The sequence below is a fragment of the Phasianus colchicus genome, chromosome 9, assembly GCF_987193195.1.
Source record: "Phasianus colchicus chromosome 9, bPhaCol1.hap1.1, whole genome shotgun sequence".
Classification (NCBI taxonomy): Eukaryota; Metazoa; Chordata; class Aves; order Galliformes; family Phasianidae; genus Phasianus; species Phasianus colchicus.
The window spans coordinates 7,177,312-7,197,116 of NC_143444.1; the positions used below are offsets into that span (position 1 = coordinate 7,177,312).

A 19,805-nucleotide genomic window follows, 5' to 3' on the forward strand; every position below is an offset into this window, starting at 1 on the left:
TGCTGGGAATAAAAGGGGCAGCCTGGCTGGATACAACAGGGAAAAATGAACCATTTATAGTCGAGAAGAATGTTAATAGAATGTCACGTTCAATTCTTGACGTTCCCTTAATGAGAAACAGTTCCAGTTGGTAAATACATGAAGGCTCTGATGCATGTGGGAGATGTTAGAGCTGGCTGTGATGGTTTGGGGTCGATATCAGAGTGTTTGATAACATCTGATTAGGGTTAGAAGAAGAAAAGTAGAACAGAGCTAGTGAGGAATGCAGGATGCAGCTCCGTGAAGTAAAGCAGCAGTTCAGTGCATCGGTTTTACTGTCATCGATTTCTTCACAGCAGACAAACCAGTTACACTGGAAGGAATGACCTTCGTACAATTTCAGGACTGCTTTAGACTTTGTAGAAATGCACCAAATAATTTTAGAGAGCAGCTCTCTACAGCAAAACTCTTGATGGAGCTAAAAGAAAAATCCATGCTGAATTGCTCAAGTCATTCAGAAAGAGAATTGTGCAACTGGCTTCTAAGCTCATGGGTGATACTGCAGGTGCTCGTTCACAGGGAATTTCTTTGATTATAATTAGTAGGCGTGATTGATTTTTATTTTTTCTACAAAAGACTGAGTAGGTTTGGGCTTTTTAAGGCCTGCTTGGACATTGCTTACCAAAGCTGAGCTCAGGGGTAGTTTATGCAGTTCAGGATAACATTGCAGTGTAAACACGAATATCTGATCTTTCAGACCTTTCTTTTTTTTTTTTTTTAATAAGCTGATTTTAGCAGAATGGAAAACAGAGAATTTTAGTATTAGATCAGGTCATGTGTAATACCTTTTAATTCACTTTTTTATATGTCACCTTTCAACCACAGGTATTTTAATTTGTTTCTGTGTGTGTGCGCACACGCGCATGTACGTGTTGATTTTGGAGTGATGCCCAGAGTTTCCCAGCTCACATTTGAGGGCTGTACTGGTTGGGTGCTATACAAACACGACTGCTGTTCTAGTGAGATTGTATTAACAGCCTTCCACCTGTAAAGCCACGCTTTTTGTTATGATTCTGGTTATACAAGTCTGAGCGTGAAGCAAAATATATTTTTAAAAAATTCCCTACGACTGAAACAAGTTTCTCCAGTCATGTTGTCAAGTTTAGGTATTTTCACAGTCATGTAGGATTTCTGTATTGTGAAAGATGTAGAAGCGCAGTTGCTTTTTAATGGCAGGATTAGTTGGTCAGGGTGTTTCATTTAATTGGGCTGAGAAAGGTTAGGCTTTAGGTGAAGTTCTAGAGATGGAGGATTAAAATAAGCAAAATGAGCAGTGTATCAGTAACATGAACTTAAAAGGAGGAGGACTCGTCCCTTATGCATAATCATGGGGTGAAAGAATGGTGAAATTACTGTGCTGGCGAGGAAGAAAAAAGAGTTAAGACTTGGAGACCTAAAAACAAGGTTGGGTCTTAGCAGTTACGGTGAATATAAACTGCACAATTCACACTGTGTTTCGATGCATGCACTTCTTGCCTAGTTAACTTTTCCCATGTTACAAGTTGAGTGTGAGTTTTCATTCTGGTTGAGGAGTTGTAGATGAGATGTTTTTTTTTCCTTCTGTTGCTTTTTTTGCTGAGTTGGACGAGTTAAGTAGTAGACTCCCTAAAAACCTCAGTCAACTTAATCAGGTATGTTAGCATTATGTGATTACTTCATATTTGTCAAGGGGAATTCCTTGCTGGTAGCATGGCAGAAGAATAGGTTCATGAGTAGCTGTGTGTAATTACTTCTTGGGTAGCTCTTTTAATTACTTCTAAATTTAGAAAGATGCTGTCAGCGTTCAAGCAGTCAGCTAGTGCATGCCTGGCACAATGCAGGAGAGAAAAGGATCCTTTCTGTTCTGCTGAGACTCAAAACTGAGGATTAAGTCATGGAGTGGAGCTTAGATTCAATCCCAGCCAGAGGAGGTATGGTGATGTGTCTTCTTGGAAGTCCAGGCATTCTTACTGTTTTACTTCCAGGTCTGAAAGCTCTCATAGATCTTGCCAAAGATCTCAGGCATATCCAAAATAACCTACTAAGGTAATTTGTCAATGAAAGCAAGAAATTCTTTAAAATATTCTTTGCAACTTTTTCTGGTAAATGTGAGACACTAAAGAAATCTTTCATTCTAATCTTGCTCAGGTATTTATCTGTCAGACTTGACGTACATTGATTCTGCGTACCCATCAACGGGGAGCATTCTGGAAAGTGAGCAAAGAACAAACTTAATGAACAACATCCTACGAATTATCTCAGACTTACAGCAGTCTTGTGAATATGGTAAGCTAGCATGTGAATATTGTGCTGTTAAAGAGCAACCTCAAAAGCTTTGATATTTCTCTTCTGTAATACTATGCAAGCAAGGCGTAACCCTTTCGTATGCCATCATCTCTCTGCCTTACCCTCTCAGTTCAAAAGTGTAAAAGTTAATTTTGATATTGTTACTTATGATAGAGCATCAGCATCAGGATGAAAGAGTAAAGTTCCCTTTTCCTTAAATCACACACACGTTTGCAGTACATACGTTCTTGAGAAAAATGTGGAATACATTGCATTTAATAGTAGTTTTGCTGGTACGTACATTGTAACTTACATCCCTGTGTAATGTATATATAACTATCTCTGTAATAGCTTTATGATGATTTCTAAAACTAGTAAGATTGCTTTTGGAGTATTTCTTTAACTGGACGTAATAAAAATGTATATAGCTTGTCTTTTGGACATTTACATTGCTGTTCGTGCATCAGATAAAGTATTGTTTCTTCAAAGGTGGTCTCCCTCACAGTCCCTCTCTTCAATTTCTAGTGAAGTTGTAAAGCTGCATTTGTCATGGTGGAATGTGATATTAGCAGAGGATTGTGGCTCCACTGAAAGCTCAATATAATGAGAATGTGGTCTGTGAAGGAGCCCTCAGATAGAGTCCTACAGGTCTGAGACTTCAGTTTGGCCACGGGTTCTCTCCCACATCTCACTTCCACATAATCTGATAAGCAGAGCAGCTCAAAGTGCTCTACAGGGAAACATACTTGGTTTATGTAAGTGGAGAATGTAAACTCAGTGCATGAGAATTTGAAGGACTACAAAATTCAGCAGCAATAGAAACTGTAGTTTGTACCTCTGTCTCACATTAAAAGGTAAGCGATCTGATTCTGTTTAAATACTTTCTGGAAAAGAACTTTGCTTATTGAACGGTACGGTGATAATGAATGTCATCTGTTCTCCAGATATTCCTCTGTTGCCTCACGTCCAGAAATATCTAAACTCGGTTCAGTACATAGAAGAACTACAAAAGTTTGTAGAAGATGACAATTATAAGTAAGTATGAAATGCTGTAACTGACTGTAATTCATGACAGAAGAACTTTAGAACATGAAGCCTGTCACTGCTAAAATTCTGCTTACAGGAGGCAATTGCTTCCAGAGCATCTGTTGCAAGTTGTGAGGTTACAGTAGGGTCCTCTGGTAAGATAGGATAACAGCATGCTGGATAGCATGGTTTCTTCCTTTTCTGTTTGACTGTAATTAATCCACAGTCCTCTGAGTGTTTGTTAATGAAGTACCCATCCTAGTGGCTGACACCTAACACTCTTTTCATGGGATTCATCTGACTGACTGAGCAGAATGCAGTTACTTTGTTCTGATGAAAAATGTCACACTAATCAATGCATCCCGGTCCCAAGTTCTTAGTGAAGGCTTTCACTTTCATAAATTCCCATTTTTTATTTTTACCCTTGGGTTAGGTTACACAGTGCGAAATGTAAACACTTGATTTTTGAGAATCGAGACATTGTGCATCTGACTGCCCCTCCCAAAAAGTACACCACCTTAGACAGAGGCGTCCAATTTCTTAATGAAAAGATTATTACTATATTAAATGATTTGGCATCCAGCAAAACTTAGGGGTTGGAAATCTCTGGCAAGAAACAGGAACAAGCCCTGAGGATAGGAAGCGACCCGCAGCAGATCTGTTACATATGAAGAAAGTTTCTGTTTGCTACTGGCTGATCTGCTTGAGGAGGTTCCCCACCCATTCCCATCCTGCCTGTCCAGGAAGTTTGTCACCTTAGTTGTGCTGAATCAGTTGCTTGTGTAGCTGCATTCTAATGGTGGGAGGGGGCGTGCTTGCTAAAGGGACAGATTATCTTTTCTAAAATAACAATTTGTTAAATGGTAAAATGTTTATAGATCTAACATGGATTTACTGAAAGGCAGTAAATAGGGACCCTTAACATTTATGTCAAAGGATGGTTGGCAGGAGTTTAATCACCTAAATTCCTTTCATGTGTTTAATCCTTTAAGATTTGTGAGTTGTTCTTTGGAGCACGTTATATGCATTCTTGTGCAAGTATCCAGCCTTATTTTTTCCACCAAAATATTCTATAGCCTGATTTAGAAAGTGTTTCTTACTTATCACTGAATAAAGCTTTGTGCTCAAGCACTGCAGTTTAAAATAAACCCTCAAGTTGAACTGCAGCGTTTGATTCTTATTGGCAGATTCTTTTCATGAATTCAGATTCCACCTTCCTTCTTCCCTAGGCAGGATTATGTACTGATGGGAATTTTATTGCTGAAGGAGCTACAGCCTCTTCACCCTGTACAACGCAAGTTTTGGTAGCAGGGAGACTGAGACAATTGCAAGTAATACAGAAACATGACTGTTGTTCAGAAAGTCTGAGTAGACTTTTTACACCTGTGGGCTATGTATGGCTCCAGTCTAAATGTTTTCTGTGTGAAAGAAGTGTATTTTGAAGAGCCGTTGTTACTCTAAGTAACTGTTTTACTTCTGAAGTGTCTGCAAAAAGGCTGAAACTGAAGAACAGTCATTGTGACTCGAGTCCACGTTTTTTCTTACTGAAGGATTTTATTTAAGAAATTTGAACTTGTAATCAATCATTGCTAAGCAGTCTGGTGATGGGAGGGAGAGGAACTGTCAAACTTCAAACATAACTCTCCCTAAAAATAAATAGATGCTTTTCCATGCTTACTAATTTCAAAGATTATAGTTCTGCAAATTGTGCAAACGAGATGTTAGATATTTATAGAGTCTGCTTCCTTTACAGTGCTATTGAAAATAGCATTTAAAAGTGCCTGCTGTAGAAAAAGCTTCAATTATCGATGTGAGCAAGTTGATAATATATTTCATGAAATGCCAAAGAAGGATTTTGGCTTTCGTAACAGTAAAGACAAGTGAGTTGTCCCACTTCATAGCAAAAAGAAAATCTTGAGGGTATAGTGAATATAAATATTTGTTCCCAGGCAGGGAATGTTGCACAGTTCGAATCATAGAATTGCTCAGGTTGGAAAAGACCTTAAAGATCATCAGTAAAAGTTGCAGCGCTTTGCTGTAGTGTAAGTTTTGCTATTGGTTTAAGTCCTCCTTCAACACGGTATTGCTTGTTCTGGTTTGTGTGAGTCAAAGTGATAGGTTCGTTTACTGCATTATGCCTTGACATGTTGTATTCTAAGCCCAGAGCCCTGCTGCAGTCATTTTTCCACATGAAACAAAAAGAATGTTTGGAAATAACGTATGCTAAACATAGCTGCAAAGATGTATGTTGACATCATATTGTTTCTTGCAATGACAAAACCAAAAAACTTTCAATTGTAAACTTACATATATATCAAAACTCTTCCTTTTGCACACCTCTATTTCCTGCTAATTTTTAGTTCTCCTTTGGTGCAGGCTTTCATTAAAGATAGAACCAGGTACCAGCACCCCCCACTCTGCTGCTTCCAGAGAGGATTTAGTAGGTAAGTGCTCAGTACCTGTGAGAAGACTTCATGCTGCCAAATTCATTATTTTTGAGTTGTGATTGTGTAGCCAGTTTACTTTAGGCTAATGAGGAAGCATGAAGTCTAAACACAGTATGTTGGTAATGAAAATTCTGAATTGATCTGTAAAGAGAGGGTTTTTTTAAGAAGCTGGGTCAGTTAAATATCAGTAGGAGTATGTCATTAAGTTTTGTTATGGGGCATCTCTTACTAGTTGAGTTTAGAAAGTTTTTTGCAGCTTGTCCACAGTTTTCTTAGTAGTATCCTTGATAATAATTCTAAGATTACTTGGAAGTAATGTTGTCTTTGTTCCCAGGTTCTGAAGTTGGAGCGTCGCCACAAAGCGGACGGAAAAATGTTGCAGCTGAAGGAGCCTTGCTGCCGCCAACACCCCCTTCACCTCGGAACTTGATTCCACATGGGCATAGGAAGTGTCACAGCCTGGGATACAAGTCAGCATTTTATTTAACCTGAAAATCCTGAGCTTTGTGATGTATTATCTTTCAATATAAAGGCTTTGTTTTAAAATGGTGTGGTTTGTATGCAGTATTTCACTTGGAGACCAGTTTGTGCCAAGAGCTCAAATTCGAAATGATACTGCTAGAGTCACAACTGATAGTTAGTTAAACTGAGAAGCCTGTGTGTCTGCTAAAATAATAGCTGGTAAATTAGTCAAAATAGTTTTTTCTAACTGACAGAACATTTAATGAAATGCCATTGAGTTGATCTTATTTCAGTTTTAATTTTAAAAAGTAGTTCTGATTTCTATTCTTGTAGTGAGAAAGCTCCTTTGTGGATTTTTATGACTTTGCATATTGGTGGTATGAGTTTCTTGTATCTATCTAGTTGTACATCTGATATTTTGATAATTATCTCATTGCTTCCCTTCTCATTTTTTCAAAATGCAAGAAGTTAACTTTTCTGTAATTCATCTTTAACCTTCTAATTCTGCAAGTTCAGTTGCTAGATGCTCATATGAGGCTAGAATGAAATTCTAAAGTGTAGTCATGTGAGTGTTACATAAGACACTAAGCCCTTATGATATTAAAAATGATTCAAGGCCTTCTAATTTTCTCTTGGCTCAAAGAGCACTGTGTAGTTTTGGCACTAGCAGTTCCTTCAGGTAATAATGTTTGTGCCCTGTCACTTATGTACTGGTGCAGCTCCCTGTGCCACTCATCTAAAAGTCTATTTGCAACAATTTATGACTTGAGCCATGTTTTTTGTTAGGTTTTTGGAACACATTGCATGTTATCCTTCAGGATGTTAAAGCAGCATCTTTTGAAATACATCAGAGATGATGTAAGTTTTCTTTTTATTTTTTCCTAGTTTCATACACAAGATGAATACAGCTGAATTCAAAAGCGCAACATTCCCTAACGCAGGACCAAGGCACCTACTGGATGACAGCGTCATGGAGCCTCACGTCCCATCGAGAGGGCAGGCAGAAAGCTCCACCCTTTCTAGTGGAATTTCAATAGGTGGGAACTGTAAGCATACTTGTGCAGTAAATGATCTTCCAGTAAGGATTTTAGCATGTTTAGTTGGACGTTGTTTTATTCTAAAATACCAATTCTACTTTAGAGCAGACTTGAGAAATGTAGGTGTGGAAAGGTAGTATAAATTGTACAGCATAAACCACAGGGTAACAAATTATTAAAAAGTGGGTCATTATTTTTATAGCCTCTTAAATGATACTCCCCTCATTACCTCTTTCCTACCTCATGGAGTGGAGAGAAGTACAGAACACCATTTCATAGTTTTTTCTCTCTTCAAATGCCCACCCCCTCCCCCCCCCCCAGGTTGCTCTAAATTAAAATGGTCTCAAGGTATGTATTTAAAATGCCTTATAAAATTGACAGTGAGAACTGTAAGTTGCTGACAGTCTTTAGAAGCATAATTGATAAGACCTTTAGATTTTCTTGGCAGGAGCAGATAGCAATTTAACCTTCAGGTACTTCAAAATGTCAGAATAGACTTCATTTTGATAAATTATTTATCTTCAGATATTTGAGGTATCCTTTTTGCTTCCCGAGTTTCTGATGGGCCATAAGTTGCTCTTTTTTCCTTTTGCCCTCAGGAACTTAAAGGGAGGGGAGGAGAAGGAAGTGCTTCTCAGATCTACCTAACTGCAGCCAGAGTTGAGAAATTAAACTTCTGCCACAGTACCTTTTCTTGAAGTAATTTGTTTGGTAGGGTGTTTCAGTTTTTTTACAGTTACGATAACATAGGATTTTTGTAGTGATATATCCTTACTTGGATGATGTAACTGTAGAAAGCACCTCTGCTTTTTCTCCCCCAGCAAGAAAACAAGGTCATCTATTTTCAAATTATAGTTTTCAGGAATTGGTCTTGTGTTTTATTGAGAAGAAAGCCACAATTTAAGCAAACCCCACATTTTTCTTGTGAAAAAATGAAATACTTGGGGGCAGTGATTTTTAAAATTATGTTAGTAAGAGAATCCCTGGGACTAGCTTAAATCAGAGTATTTTGGACTTCTTCACAGCAGACAGCTTCCACTATTAAATGTGTACTGCTTGACAGTTGTCTGTAGATTGCCAGCTCTGGCAAAAGTTGCCATAATCATCCAGCAGGAACGGTGGTGCTTGTTAGCAGCACACAGCTCACATTCTCTGGGATTGCACCATACAGGAGATCAGAGCTCCTCGTGCAGTTTACTACCATCCAAGTAACTTCTCAGCATTGTGCAGGCTTTAGGGAGGAAATACAACTTTGAGATGTAGCACTGTCCTTTTCTTAGTGCAGTTGATTTGGATCCTTCATGTGATGCTTTAGCTGTTTACTTTTGATGTTTTCAGTCTAAATAATACAATAAACTTCTGCAGTTGACCCTTTTCTCAGGCTAGATTATTCTTCTGCTTCCATTAGAGTTGAGCAGGAAGAGTTTGCCAGAGTTGACAGACAGTTTTTCCATGTGGTATAATAACCTGTCACCATCTAGATGTTTTGGGGAATACAGGGATTTCCTATTTGGTCTAATCTGTGGATCTTACAACTTTTTGTATTGCTTAGATCAATCGTGGCCCTGTCAACTTGATAAGTCACTCTTTCAAGCTGCAATAAATTGCCCCTTTAGAAGACTTTTTTAAAATCACTTGTAAAACATCAGCCATAAGTGTTCTGTGGAAGATAACCATTTGTGGTTAGAGCTTCACCTTTTCCATTCTTTTCCACCTCCAATCTCCGCATGTTCAGATACTTCAGTTTTTTATCAATCTTTGACAGAGTCCAGCATCATCAGTGCTTTTGCTACCTCTTGATTATAAAAATTTCTATGATGCAAAGGGCAGATAGGTAGATAAATACATAAAGGAAAATAGAAATACATATATAGAATAAGTTCTAGAGGCTTGCAGTATTTATTAATGGAGAATTCTTGGAACTCTTAGTTGTCTGGCATTCTGTACTGCTGCCTCAGCAGTATTTAAAGAAGTTGATTGAAGCTGCTTAAGTTCGTCCATCAGGTTTGAAGTATTCTGTTTACTCAGTACTTGGAAGTTGTACAGTCACTGCAGCAGAGGTGGTTTACCAGGTTCTACACAACTTCAAAAGATGGACGAGAAAACTTCTGAATGTATGCACTGAAAAGAGTGTTATTCTTCTCTCTGCACATAAATGTGGATTTAAACCTGTTGCTCTGGAAACAGGACTGCCTTTTCTTAGATAAAAGCCCATACACGACTTAAGTTTTTGGATAAATGATTCCTCTTCAAAATGTGCCTGTTGTTTCTGATACGCCAGCAGCTTGAAAGTGGCCTTAATGATGACTCTGCCACTTCACTACTATTTTAAATCACTCTTTTGGTTTGAGGCTCAGAGCTGTTTGAACTTTTCAGTTTGCAAATAATAAAATCTTTTTAGCATTATGTCCTGATAATTTAAAAAATCATACATGTCCACTTAATAACAAAAAAACACACGTCTTCACAGTCAAGCACATGTGTATGCAGGTTGAAATATTATCAGCAATCTGTCCATTTTATCTGCCAAGTGGCACAGTAACGTAGTATGTAATGTAGTATGTGTGGGTTTTGTTTTGACTGAGTGTATGTGGTAGACATGGGGAAGAATTGTCACTGCCCTTTGCCCTCCCCTGCACAGTGTTCCTATGCAGTCTGTGCTACACACAATCATCTCATGAAACATATCACTAAAAATCACATAATAATGTTTAAGTTCATGGTCGCGTGGGGCCACGTGTGGCCTGCAGGTTGGATATGCCTGATCTAAATCATTGGAGCATGCAAATTTCTTTTTTGTCAGACCTCATGCTGGTTACCTTTTCTGTTGATAAATGGCTGTAGTTCTTTCACAGTTCAGAAAAGCAATTTTTAAACAAAGATTATCCAGTGTACTGCTTCTTCATATACTTGAGCACTCTTCCTTTTGTGTTTGTCCAATTATCTATGATAGAAGCTTTCACTCAGTAATCAGGAGATCAGCATCAGTATCACTGTTGTAGAGTAAGGTAGCCAGATGTACATCTGGTTCTGTTGCAATTTTATCTGAACAAGAACAGCAGTGCTGCAGATATCTTAAGTAGAAGAAACACTGGAGCAGACATACCCAGTATGAAATTGGAAATGTTTACATGAATTCAGAAATGTTAACAACACATATTTGTCTCATCTGAGGTTTAGACATTCATGTTTTCAACAGCTGCATTTGAGCTGCTCATCTGGAGCTTTTTATAATCACATGGAAAGATGGTATCTTCAAGGGTATGATTCATCTCATTCTCAAGGGAGCAGCTAAAAACAGCTTGTATGACTTTTGTCCTTAAAATACTTCAGTTCTTTGGATTTGGACAACTAACACAAATGAAAATGTGGACAGAAACCACTGAACAAGACTTCTGTTTTTTGTTTTTAGTGAACTGGGATAGATGCATTTACTTTTTAGTGGAAGCTTATTGAGAACTCCGCACAACTTGCTATCAGTTGGCATTAATGCTACAAGCTGTGATCTCTCTGTTTTGATGTGGTTGCTACATCCATTCTTTCAAAAGAGACATCTAAGCATCACCCTAGGCTGGGTTGAAGGAACAACCTGTGAACTTTTACCAGCTGTCTACCTGAATTTGCCCACCGTTTCCTTCTCATCTAAAAGTAGGGTATAAATAAAGCTGCTGCTACTAGATCATGGTTGCATTCATAGATAGATAAATCTTTATTTTATTCATAAGGTTGTTGGATTTTTTTTTAAGAATACAGTTTTCTAACACTACCTGATTTGCTTATACTTTTTTTTAAATTCTTCACATACTCAAGTGTCTTCAAGTATCTCTGCAGAAGTGTTCACCTTCATTCATGTTTATAGGAGTTTGGGATTTCCAGCACAGTTCAGCCAATCTATATTCTGCATCTGTTTAATTGTTCAAATAATTCTGCAGATGTGAAGGGAGTGTGTAAAATCACCTCTTCCTATATTGCTTCTGTGTGGCTTTTCTCCTCTTACACCAGTCAGATGCAGGGCAACTTTGTCTGGGAGGTTTCTGAACATGCATTCTCATGGGTGCACCAGTTAAGTGCTGTTATAGAAGCAAGACCACAGAAAGAAACAGCTGAAATTGAGAGTTAAATTTTAGGTGCTTAAAAACTCAAAGAAAACACGTTTCTAGATTATATTTGTAGGAGTTTTGGATGCAAATTAAGTTTTAACTTTGGTCTTTTCTTCCTTAGGCCTTTTTTTTTCCTTACTTTTCCTAGTCTACAGTGCTATGGGTGAAAGGTCTGAAAAACTAAAGCTATGAAGCATTTGTATTTAGTTGTGTGTTCCAGTTGGTCAAGGATAACTTGATCAGAGAAATTAATACCACAGTTTAAGAAAGGTGTTTGAAATCAATGCAAATTAATGTAAGAAGATGGCTTTGTGGGAACAGTACATTTGGCAAATCTGAACTGGCATAAAATGCTGACAAGACTGTCAACTTTTTAATGAATTCCTCTATTAATTCTCCATCATGAAGTACTTGAATTCTACAAGGGTTTATGTTTCTCTTTAAATAAATAAAGTATAGATGTAGGTATACAGCATACACATTTTCAGTTTTTAGGGAAGAACTCTACACAGCCAGTGTGTATTTGAATCTTATCCCATCCTGTACTGTTCAGGTGTTTAGGACTCCTGAGTCATCAGCAATCAGATGGAGAAGATTGAAGTTGGGTAGGACTTCAGGCAGAAGTAGTATTTTTTTTTAATAATATTCGTTTTACACAAGAACATAGATGCCAATCTCTTCCTCTAATTCTGGCTACCCCTTTTCTACTGTTGTGAAGTACTACTTTCTTAGGGATATCGTTTAAAAAAAAAAAAAGCAGAGTTGTGAAGTACTTTAATTTAAAAATGTGCATCTGGAAACATGGATTTGAGTAGAGGAAAGGGGCATTCAGCACCTGGCCTTCCCCAGTCCTTAATATTGTTTGGCAGAGGACATTCACTCTTTGTGTTTTGTGATCAGTGCAGCTGTGCACAACCTCTGTTTTTGCCCCATCTGTATCCTATGGCTTCTGTTCTTTTTGTTAGCTGGATGAAAGTAGTTATTAGTTATATTATATGTTTGTGTCTGGCAGTATATTGAGTTATCAGTCAATCTTAACACCATTAATGTTGAGCTCCTTAAACTTTGTCATACAGTACATGATAACAAGTTAAAATATTTGAGAAATTTTGTTATAGTAATAGACTTAACAAGGCAGAACGGTTTTTAGGACACAAAATCCATCTCCATGGCTTTTGCTAGACTGTACCGTGCTGCAACAATTGAGGATCAGGCCTACTGACCAGTGTTTTATGTTTTTGGATTAGAATTTCAGGCTCTGTCAGGTCAGTCACTGACTATAGCGACTAGAGCTCTGGAAACACTGTGTAACTGGAGCCAAAAGAGTGTCAGTTACAGATTTGAGAAGGGGAAAGAATTTTTAGTCTGAATACTTTTTAAGCTCTTTGGGGTTGGTTTGTTTATATTAACACCTGTTTAACTTTGGGGACTAACTTATGGATAAAGGAAGCCTGTGTTAAATGTTCCATATCCTCAGACTTTCAGCAACGAATGGATGCTGTGATTGGTGGGGGGAATGGGGTATGCCATGGTCAAGGCATTCCCTATCACAGAAGTGGAAGCCTAGCCTCGCTCTCTGGGTGGCTGTAGCAGAGGCATGTGTATGTGTATCTAGAAATGCAACCAGCAAATTCACTTCTGTATTCAGCTGCAGTTCTGGAGCTCTGGGTAAGCAATCCTGAAACGTCTCCGATGATCATCAGCACAGTGAGCAAAAACCCATTTTAGCAATTGCTGCTGTTCCTAGGGAAGGAAAAGTCCTTCCTGTTCTGTAGTATTCGTGTTATTAGTAAGAAAGGAAACTAGGAAGATAACAGTATGTGTTAGGTGGTTTCTTAAATCAAACCAGAACTCGTGCAGAAGATTACTTAATAGAAATGATTTGAACTGCCTAGAATTTCTTGTTAAGTTTAACCTGAAGACCTGCTTGAGGTTGTTGGAAAAAAAAACAAATATTGAGTACATACTTGAGAAAAATTTAAGAAGGTGATATATTTTTAAAGTAGTGAATGAATGAAATATTTCCAGTTGAGGTGGTAGTTAAATAGTGCACTTTAATGTTTAAACAGAATTTGGCTAGGCATCTAATTTTTAGTATGTTAAAACAGCTCCTTTCACTCTGTTTTGTTTTGAATCGGGGGATATAATACATCTTTTTCTTTTGAGGAAAGGTGGTTGTTTTTTTTTAATGTATTTTGTTATGCAGAAAATCTTGAGTTTCTTAGAATCTAAAAGAAGTTCCGTTAGATATGTTCTGTGTAAGCATTAAAGAGAGAGAGTTGAGAGCTAAAATTCAGCTGTTTACAGGCTTCTGTTACAGTTGCTTTGAGAACTACATAGGCATCTACATAGCTGGGATGGCTACTCTGCTTTCTTCTAAATTAACACTGCTTTAAAAAGTGTCATTCTTTATCAATGAAACCTTTTGATTGAGCCCCCGGAATAGATGTAAGTTCTCTCACTGCTCTGAATGTGTCACAAGGATTATCACTTTCTGAAAGATGACGTTCCAGCTCTTCAGCAGTAGTTTGTTTTGCATTTCTAAAAGCAGCACTTGATTTTAAATGTTTTTGTTAGAATACTTAGCATAGTGTTTGATATATAACTCTCTTAGCAAAGCCAATCTAGTTAGCATCAAAATGTCATTTCGGATAAAGTTTTAACATCTCATCCTGTTCAAATATTTATTATAAAACCAAACCCTCGTAATACAGAATTTGTTGTGCAGTTACTTGAAGTAAGGACTCTTAGTCCACTGTAGTAACAGTGGCTCTTAGATGTGCTGTCCTCACAGCTGCTGGATGATGCCATCTACGCTGACTGTTTTTCCTGGAATCTTGTTTAAGCTGTTTCTGTTCCATCAGTCCCTTTACAACCCAGCTATTGTAAAACAAGAGACAGTGCAGAATACAGGTACAAATCTCAAGGATTTGTGCCGATCTGCTATTCCATGTAGAGGGTAAATAATGAAGAAGTATGAAATCTTCATAAATATGGAAAGAAACAATCACAGAAATCAACTGTACAGCAGCTGCCTGCTGCTGTAACTTCTAAGTAGTTAAATGCTGAAGCATGTAAGTACTTAAATATTAAAGACACTTCTAGAAAATGTTTAGTCACCTCTTGAGTCTTATACTCCTCTTTCTTGCAGCAGTTTGTGCCTGGCTTAGGAGCCAGTATTTCCACCATCACTTCGTTGTCTCTTAGCTTCTTCCACCGTATCAGTTACCTTTAATGTTAGCGTGAAGCAGACTAGGATGTTCCTTTCAGGGCAAAATCAAGGAGAGACAAATAATCTAGTATTCCGTGGAGAACTATGCTAGATTATGTTAGTAAAATGTTGAGCTAATGTTTGGCAAGCAGGCTAAGTTGAGTTGGTTGGCAGGTAAAGGCATGTACTTTCTCTTGCGTGGAGAGAGGTACAGCCAGTGCTGAGATTTTCATTGCTCTGACTGCATTGCTCCTGCTGTGTGAGAATTGCTTCCATCTTTATTCTACTTTTACTCAAGAAATATACAGACTGCTTAACTCTTCAGGGCACAACTGCCCTCCTGATTTTTCTGTATGAAATCACAGGGAATTTATTATTTTCAGCCTTTCTTCTGCTATAGGAATCCTTAAGTAAGGTGTGTTGAGTCAGATTGCTTTGTGGTGTTTGTTTTTTTGTTTTTTGTTTTTTTTTAAGTTTCTTTGAAAGTAGTTCTAAATAACTTTTTTAATGTATTCAGGTAGGAGAGCCAGCAAACTTTCAAGTTAGAGTGCCAAAACAACAGATCCTTCAGCAATAAATCCTCGAAAGTACCTGAAAGAATGACAGAAATTACTTGAACAGCATAGGTAGTAGTAGTTATAATTACTGTAACAGCTAAAATTGTACCTGTTAAAGCCATGAAAGAAAGCAGATACTTGTCAGATATTTCCTTTAGGTTGCTGGAAAGCAAATCACAGATTTGTATACATATTGATTAAGTTATTTGTTTTCATTTTTAAGAACACTAGACATGACACTACCTTGTCAGTTTTTAAATACTTTCTAAAGTGCATAATCTATTAATCAGACAAATCAGCATTTACGATCATCCTTAAATTTTCAAAATGTCCTTTCCCTTATTAGGTAGGATTCCTTACATTTATCTTCTTCATGTGCACCTAGATGCAGTCCATTTTAATCTCTACTTCAATTTAATGTGAGATTCCTGAAGCAAACCCTTAATCATTTTCACTGTAGTGTTTTGGTGAAGTATGTTACATATTTCATCTTCAATATTCTGAGGAGAAACAGCCACATCAGAAGTAGTTGAATTGTGGATGATGAAGTTATCTTTCATTCTTATTCTTTCAAGGTAGCAGTGATGGTTCTGAACTCAGTGAAGAGACTTCTTGGCCAGCATTTGAAAGGTAAGAAAAACTTCCTCAAATTGCATTTCTTTATTGAAATATTACTGCTTGCAATCTCTCAGTCCTGAAAATGATTTTATTTTAGTGATCTGTAGATCACTTGTGAGAATTTGAGAGCCAAGGTTAATAAAACTCTAAAGAGGACTGCTGAATCTGGTAAGGCAGCAGAGAAGTACCTTCTGCTCACTAGTAGTTAACAGACTTTTGTCTGATTGAATACCTACTCATTGCGCAGATTCTTCCAAAAAGATCAGCCAGAGTATCATTAAACCCCAAATGATTTTTCTTCTTTTATATATTTGCATATCTTGTGTATGGTATTCATGTAACCTGCTGATTTTCACTTTCTCTGAGATACTTGATCCAGTTTTGTTCCATTTGTTCTTGTCATTGACATCTTCACTTTTTTTTTCCTCCCATGTCCTCTTGAACTCATTGTTACTTGCCTCTCCGTTACATAGGAAAGCACAGTAACAAACCTTATGTCTTCTTTTGTGGTTCAGAATTAGTATCTTGTCCCTTATCCAAATACCTGCAAATACTCAGGCTATATTGCCCAATTTAGTCCTTTCTCATGGCTTTTGAGAATGTGGAAGAAGACTAACAGCTGCACCTTATAGAAAAAGGTGGAAGTTTCATCTTCCCACAGCTTGATAAGATGTGCCATAAATGTGCCATTTGCTTCAGTAACTTGGTTTCAGGTTATCCATCAGCTTCAGAGTTGCCTTGGATGACTTCTACCATGCTATGAAGACATGCTTGTTACAAGTTTTTTTGTTGAAGAGATTTGTAGTCAGGAACCGTATCACAAACTTTGTTCTACTTGAATTTATTGAAGCAATTCAAGTTGTGTTACTTTTTGGCTGAAAATTTTGAAGATATCTCAGTGTCAAAAGTGAACACTTTAATATCTCACGTATAGATATGATTATATGCACAAGGAAACACCCTCAAGGTTTCATTAGGTAAGAAGTGAGAACATTCCATATAAGCATAGAAAGAAAGTTGGGTCAGAAAAGAGATGTGTAACTTTTATGTGCTCTCTGATGCAACATGAAATTTTCAGAGATTTTCATCTTTAATTTCCCAGCTGCATTATGAAATTAATCAAGTTCAAGATATTCAGTCAAAAATCTTATGGGAAAGCTTTAGACAAAAGTGATGAATTCAGCTGTGTACTCCTCAAGTAACAACAACAAAAACACTCTTAAGTTTTAGTAAGTCTCAATGTGTATCATAATTCTAGAGAACAGCAGCACTCTCCAGGATTGTTTGTGTGGACCTGTGAGGTAAAGCAGAGTTTTTTTCATCCATGTTGTGAGGAGAACTGACTGGCCCTGACTTCTGCTAGTTAAAAATTTTGCTTTATGTCCAACATGAGTATGTCAGAAGATTTTTTTTCCTCTAAATTCCCAATTCCTTCAGTATTTTCCTTCCTCCTGGGAAGGGCACTTTGGTAACTCCACTTGAAGTTTCACATTTTTGATAAGTTCTCTCCTTCTCTTCCAGCAAGGATTGGTTTCTTAACAGACATTCAGAAAATGTGATATGCAATAGGCTTGCATCTATTCTTTGGTTTATAAGATGCTGAAGCATGTTGTGAATTTAAATAATAAGCTGAAATGCAAATATTAAGATGGTACAATCACTAGAAAGAACATCCTTGCAATTTTTATCAGTCTGGCTACCACTCCTAAAAGAATTATTCATCAAGGCATAAACATTAGTTGTCTGGAATTGATAGATACTGGTAAATAGGGCTGCAGTCAGTGTTCCTAATGACTGTGCCTATGCCATACAAGTGGGAATTCAATATTCTCCATTTAGAAATAGGATCTTTGGGTACGAGAGCTCAAATCAGCATAACAATAGAAATAAAGGAGAAATAATGTGCCTAAAGGGAAGAAACGAGATGCATATTTCCCCAGTGACAGAAGGAAGTGTATGGAATATCAAATGTTCTTGTCTTTTTTTTCTGGCCCTCCAGATATTTTTAACTGGAAAATGCAGAAGGGAGGAGAACTGGAGTCTCCGTGGTGTTTTTTTAATATTTTTAAGAGTAAACTTATTTTGAAACTTGAGAGAGCTTTCAGCACTGGAGTGTCCCCTTAAGATAATCAAAATTACTCCAAAGAACTTAATTTCCAGTTGTGGCAGTGTATCATTTTAAGGGTAGTATATGAAATGCCACTTCATTCTCATTAGTTGTCAACCTGAGTGTTTCTGAGTAGATTTACCTTATATTGCTCAAATCCAAGACTGATGCCCTCCCTGTTATGCAAAAAAGAACTGTAAGGTTAAGAAGAAAACTTACTTCATTTGCATGTGAAATAGCTGTATGCATATACGTGCAACTCAATTACAGGTTTTCTTTCATCTTAATTACTGCTTAATTTGTCCAAATCTTGAATGCACTTTAAAAACAAAAAAATATTTCATACATTCTAAGCTATCTTTTATCTGCAGTGGTAGTTCATTAGTAACATGTTGGTAATTCCTCTTGCAACAGAAGAAATGTTTCATCTGGTTTCAAAAGAAAGCCATGACAACAATGAAATCATTATTTTTCTCATTTAATACTGTGGACCTTTACTGCATCTCTTTTGTAAGACTTCTACTTTTGCGGGCTTTTTTGCCTGCTATTCTGAATCTGGATTGGAACACAACAGTGTTACTTCTTTAGGATTCCCATATCACCCTGCCCATATATATGCACTTTTGCAGTTAATGCAAGGCATTTCTGACAAGTGGTGGGCTATTTGTTAGGTTTATACTATCTAGGAGATATTGTTTGTAAGCTTCTCAATCATGTTCTTAACCACCTGCTTTCTGCAGAATTGCATTTCAGCTTAATTTGTTCAATTTGAAAAAAAATGGATGAAAATAGGAGGTAGGAGAAAAGTGGACATATTTCTGTTGATTTAAATGGAATTCGGTAAATTTTCAGTTCAGAAAATCAAATTTCAGTAAAGCAAAGCAGTATTCAAAACGGAGATCTAGAACACAAATCCTGGATAACAGGATAGATCAGGTTACAGGTTCTAAAATGTGAAGCCTATGCGTAGAGCTGAACGTTGATATGAAATGGAGAATTGAGATGTGGCTTGGATTCCTTCAGTGGATCATAAGAACAACAGTGGTTGTCAGTCAAAATCCCAAGATATTTTGGTAGAGCTTTTGATTCCCTTCAACCCAACAGCTTGTGTGTGTGTGTGTGTCTGCTCATAGAATTAGAAATGTGTTCTTTTTTGTAGTAACATCTTAGTCAAAATTTTAAGACATCAATGTTTTATTAATATGCCTTCTTTATAGAGATGTAGTTTCTAAGCAGTAAACTCAGGCTTTTCTCTCAACGGTCACCTTCAGTGCTAATAAAACATCTCAGCATCATGAGTTTTGACAAAGTGAACACCTGTTCAAATAAAAGGCATAGTGTCTACCTCTGCATGTGTTTTTGTAAATAAAATGATCCTGCTTTTTATGTGGAAGAATTGGCTTTGTGATACGGACACAAAAAAAAAAAAATTACTAAGCTGTTTTAGCAGTCGTGCTGTTTGTGTGAATAAAAGTATATGTAATACATACAATTTATAATGGAATCCAACAGGAACAGGTTGTACCATTCTCTCGGTCCGGGGACAAGAGTGTCACGAAATGGCTATCGAGGCCACATGAAGGCCAGCAGGTACAATCCCCACTGCACACAGAGGTGTCAAACTTTCCCTCTGGTGTTGGTGATTTGGTTTGGTTTAATAATTAAGTGGTGTTTTCTGATGTTCTCTTTTTAACTTACATGTCCAAATAAATAAAGGTAAAGAGCTTTTTTCTTCAAACTTAAAACTTTTTCCTTCTGCGACTTAATCTGTGTCATCATAAGGGCTTTTGTTCATTCTGGTCTGCAAATCCCAATTCTGAACCACTGGATCTCTGTATCCATGCTTAAAGGTATTTTACCATTGGTAGCTTTCTAACTGCGTGCCACTGTGTAGTAGTGTTGGTAGTTCTGCAGACAGCTAAGTTCCTTCTTGTGC

General features: G+C 37.3%; 1 protein-coding gene across 14 annotated transcripts in view; it reads left to right on the plus strand.

The window, feature by feature from the left end:
* The window catches only part of RALGPS2 (Ral GEF with PH domain and SH3 binding motif 2), a 133,851-nt gene that overhangs the window by 100,051 nt on the left and 13,995 nt on the right, over positions 1-19,805 (plus strand). For 12 of the 14 annotated variants that reach the window (XM_031595576.2, XM_031595581.2, XM_090145995.1 and 9 more), the window contains exons 9-15: positions 2,167-2,304; positions 3,249-3,339; positions 5,707-5,774; positions 6,112-6,247; positions 7,125-7,276; positions 15,720-15,774; positions 19,382-19,459. In XM_031595576.2, coding sequence (XP_031451436.1) covers positions 2,167-2,304; positions 3,249-3,339; positions 5,707-5,774; positions 6,112-6,247; positions 7,125-7,276; positions 15,720-15,774; positions 19,382-19,459 — 718 coding nt within the window. The remainder of the gene's footprint in view (positions 1-2,166; positions 2,305-3,248; positions 3,340-5,706; positions 5,775-6,111; positions 6,248-7,124; positions 7,277-15,719; positions 15,775-19,381; positions 19,460-19,805) is intronic. The other 2 variants (XM_031595584.2, XM_031595585.2) reach the window with 1 other exon arrangement.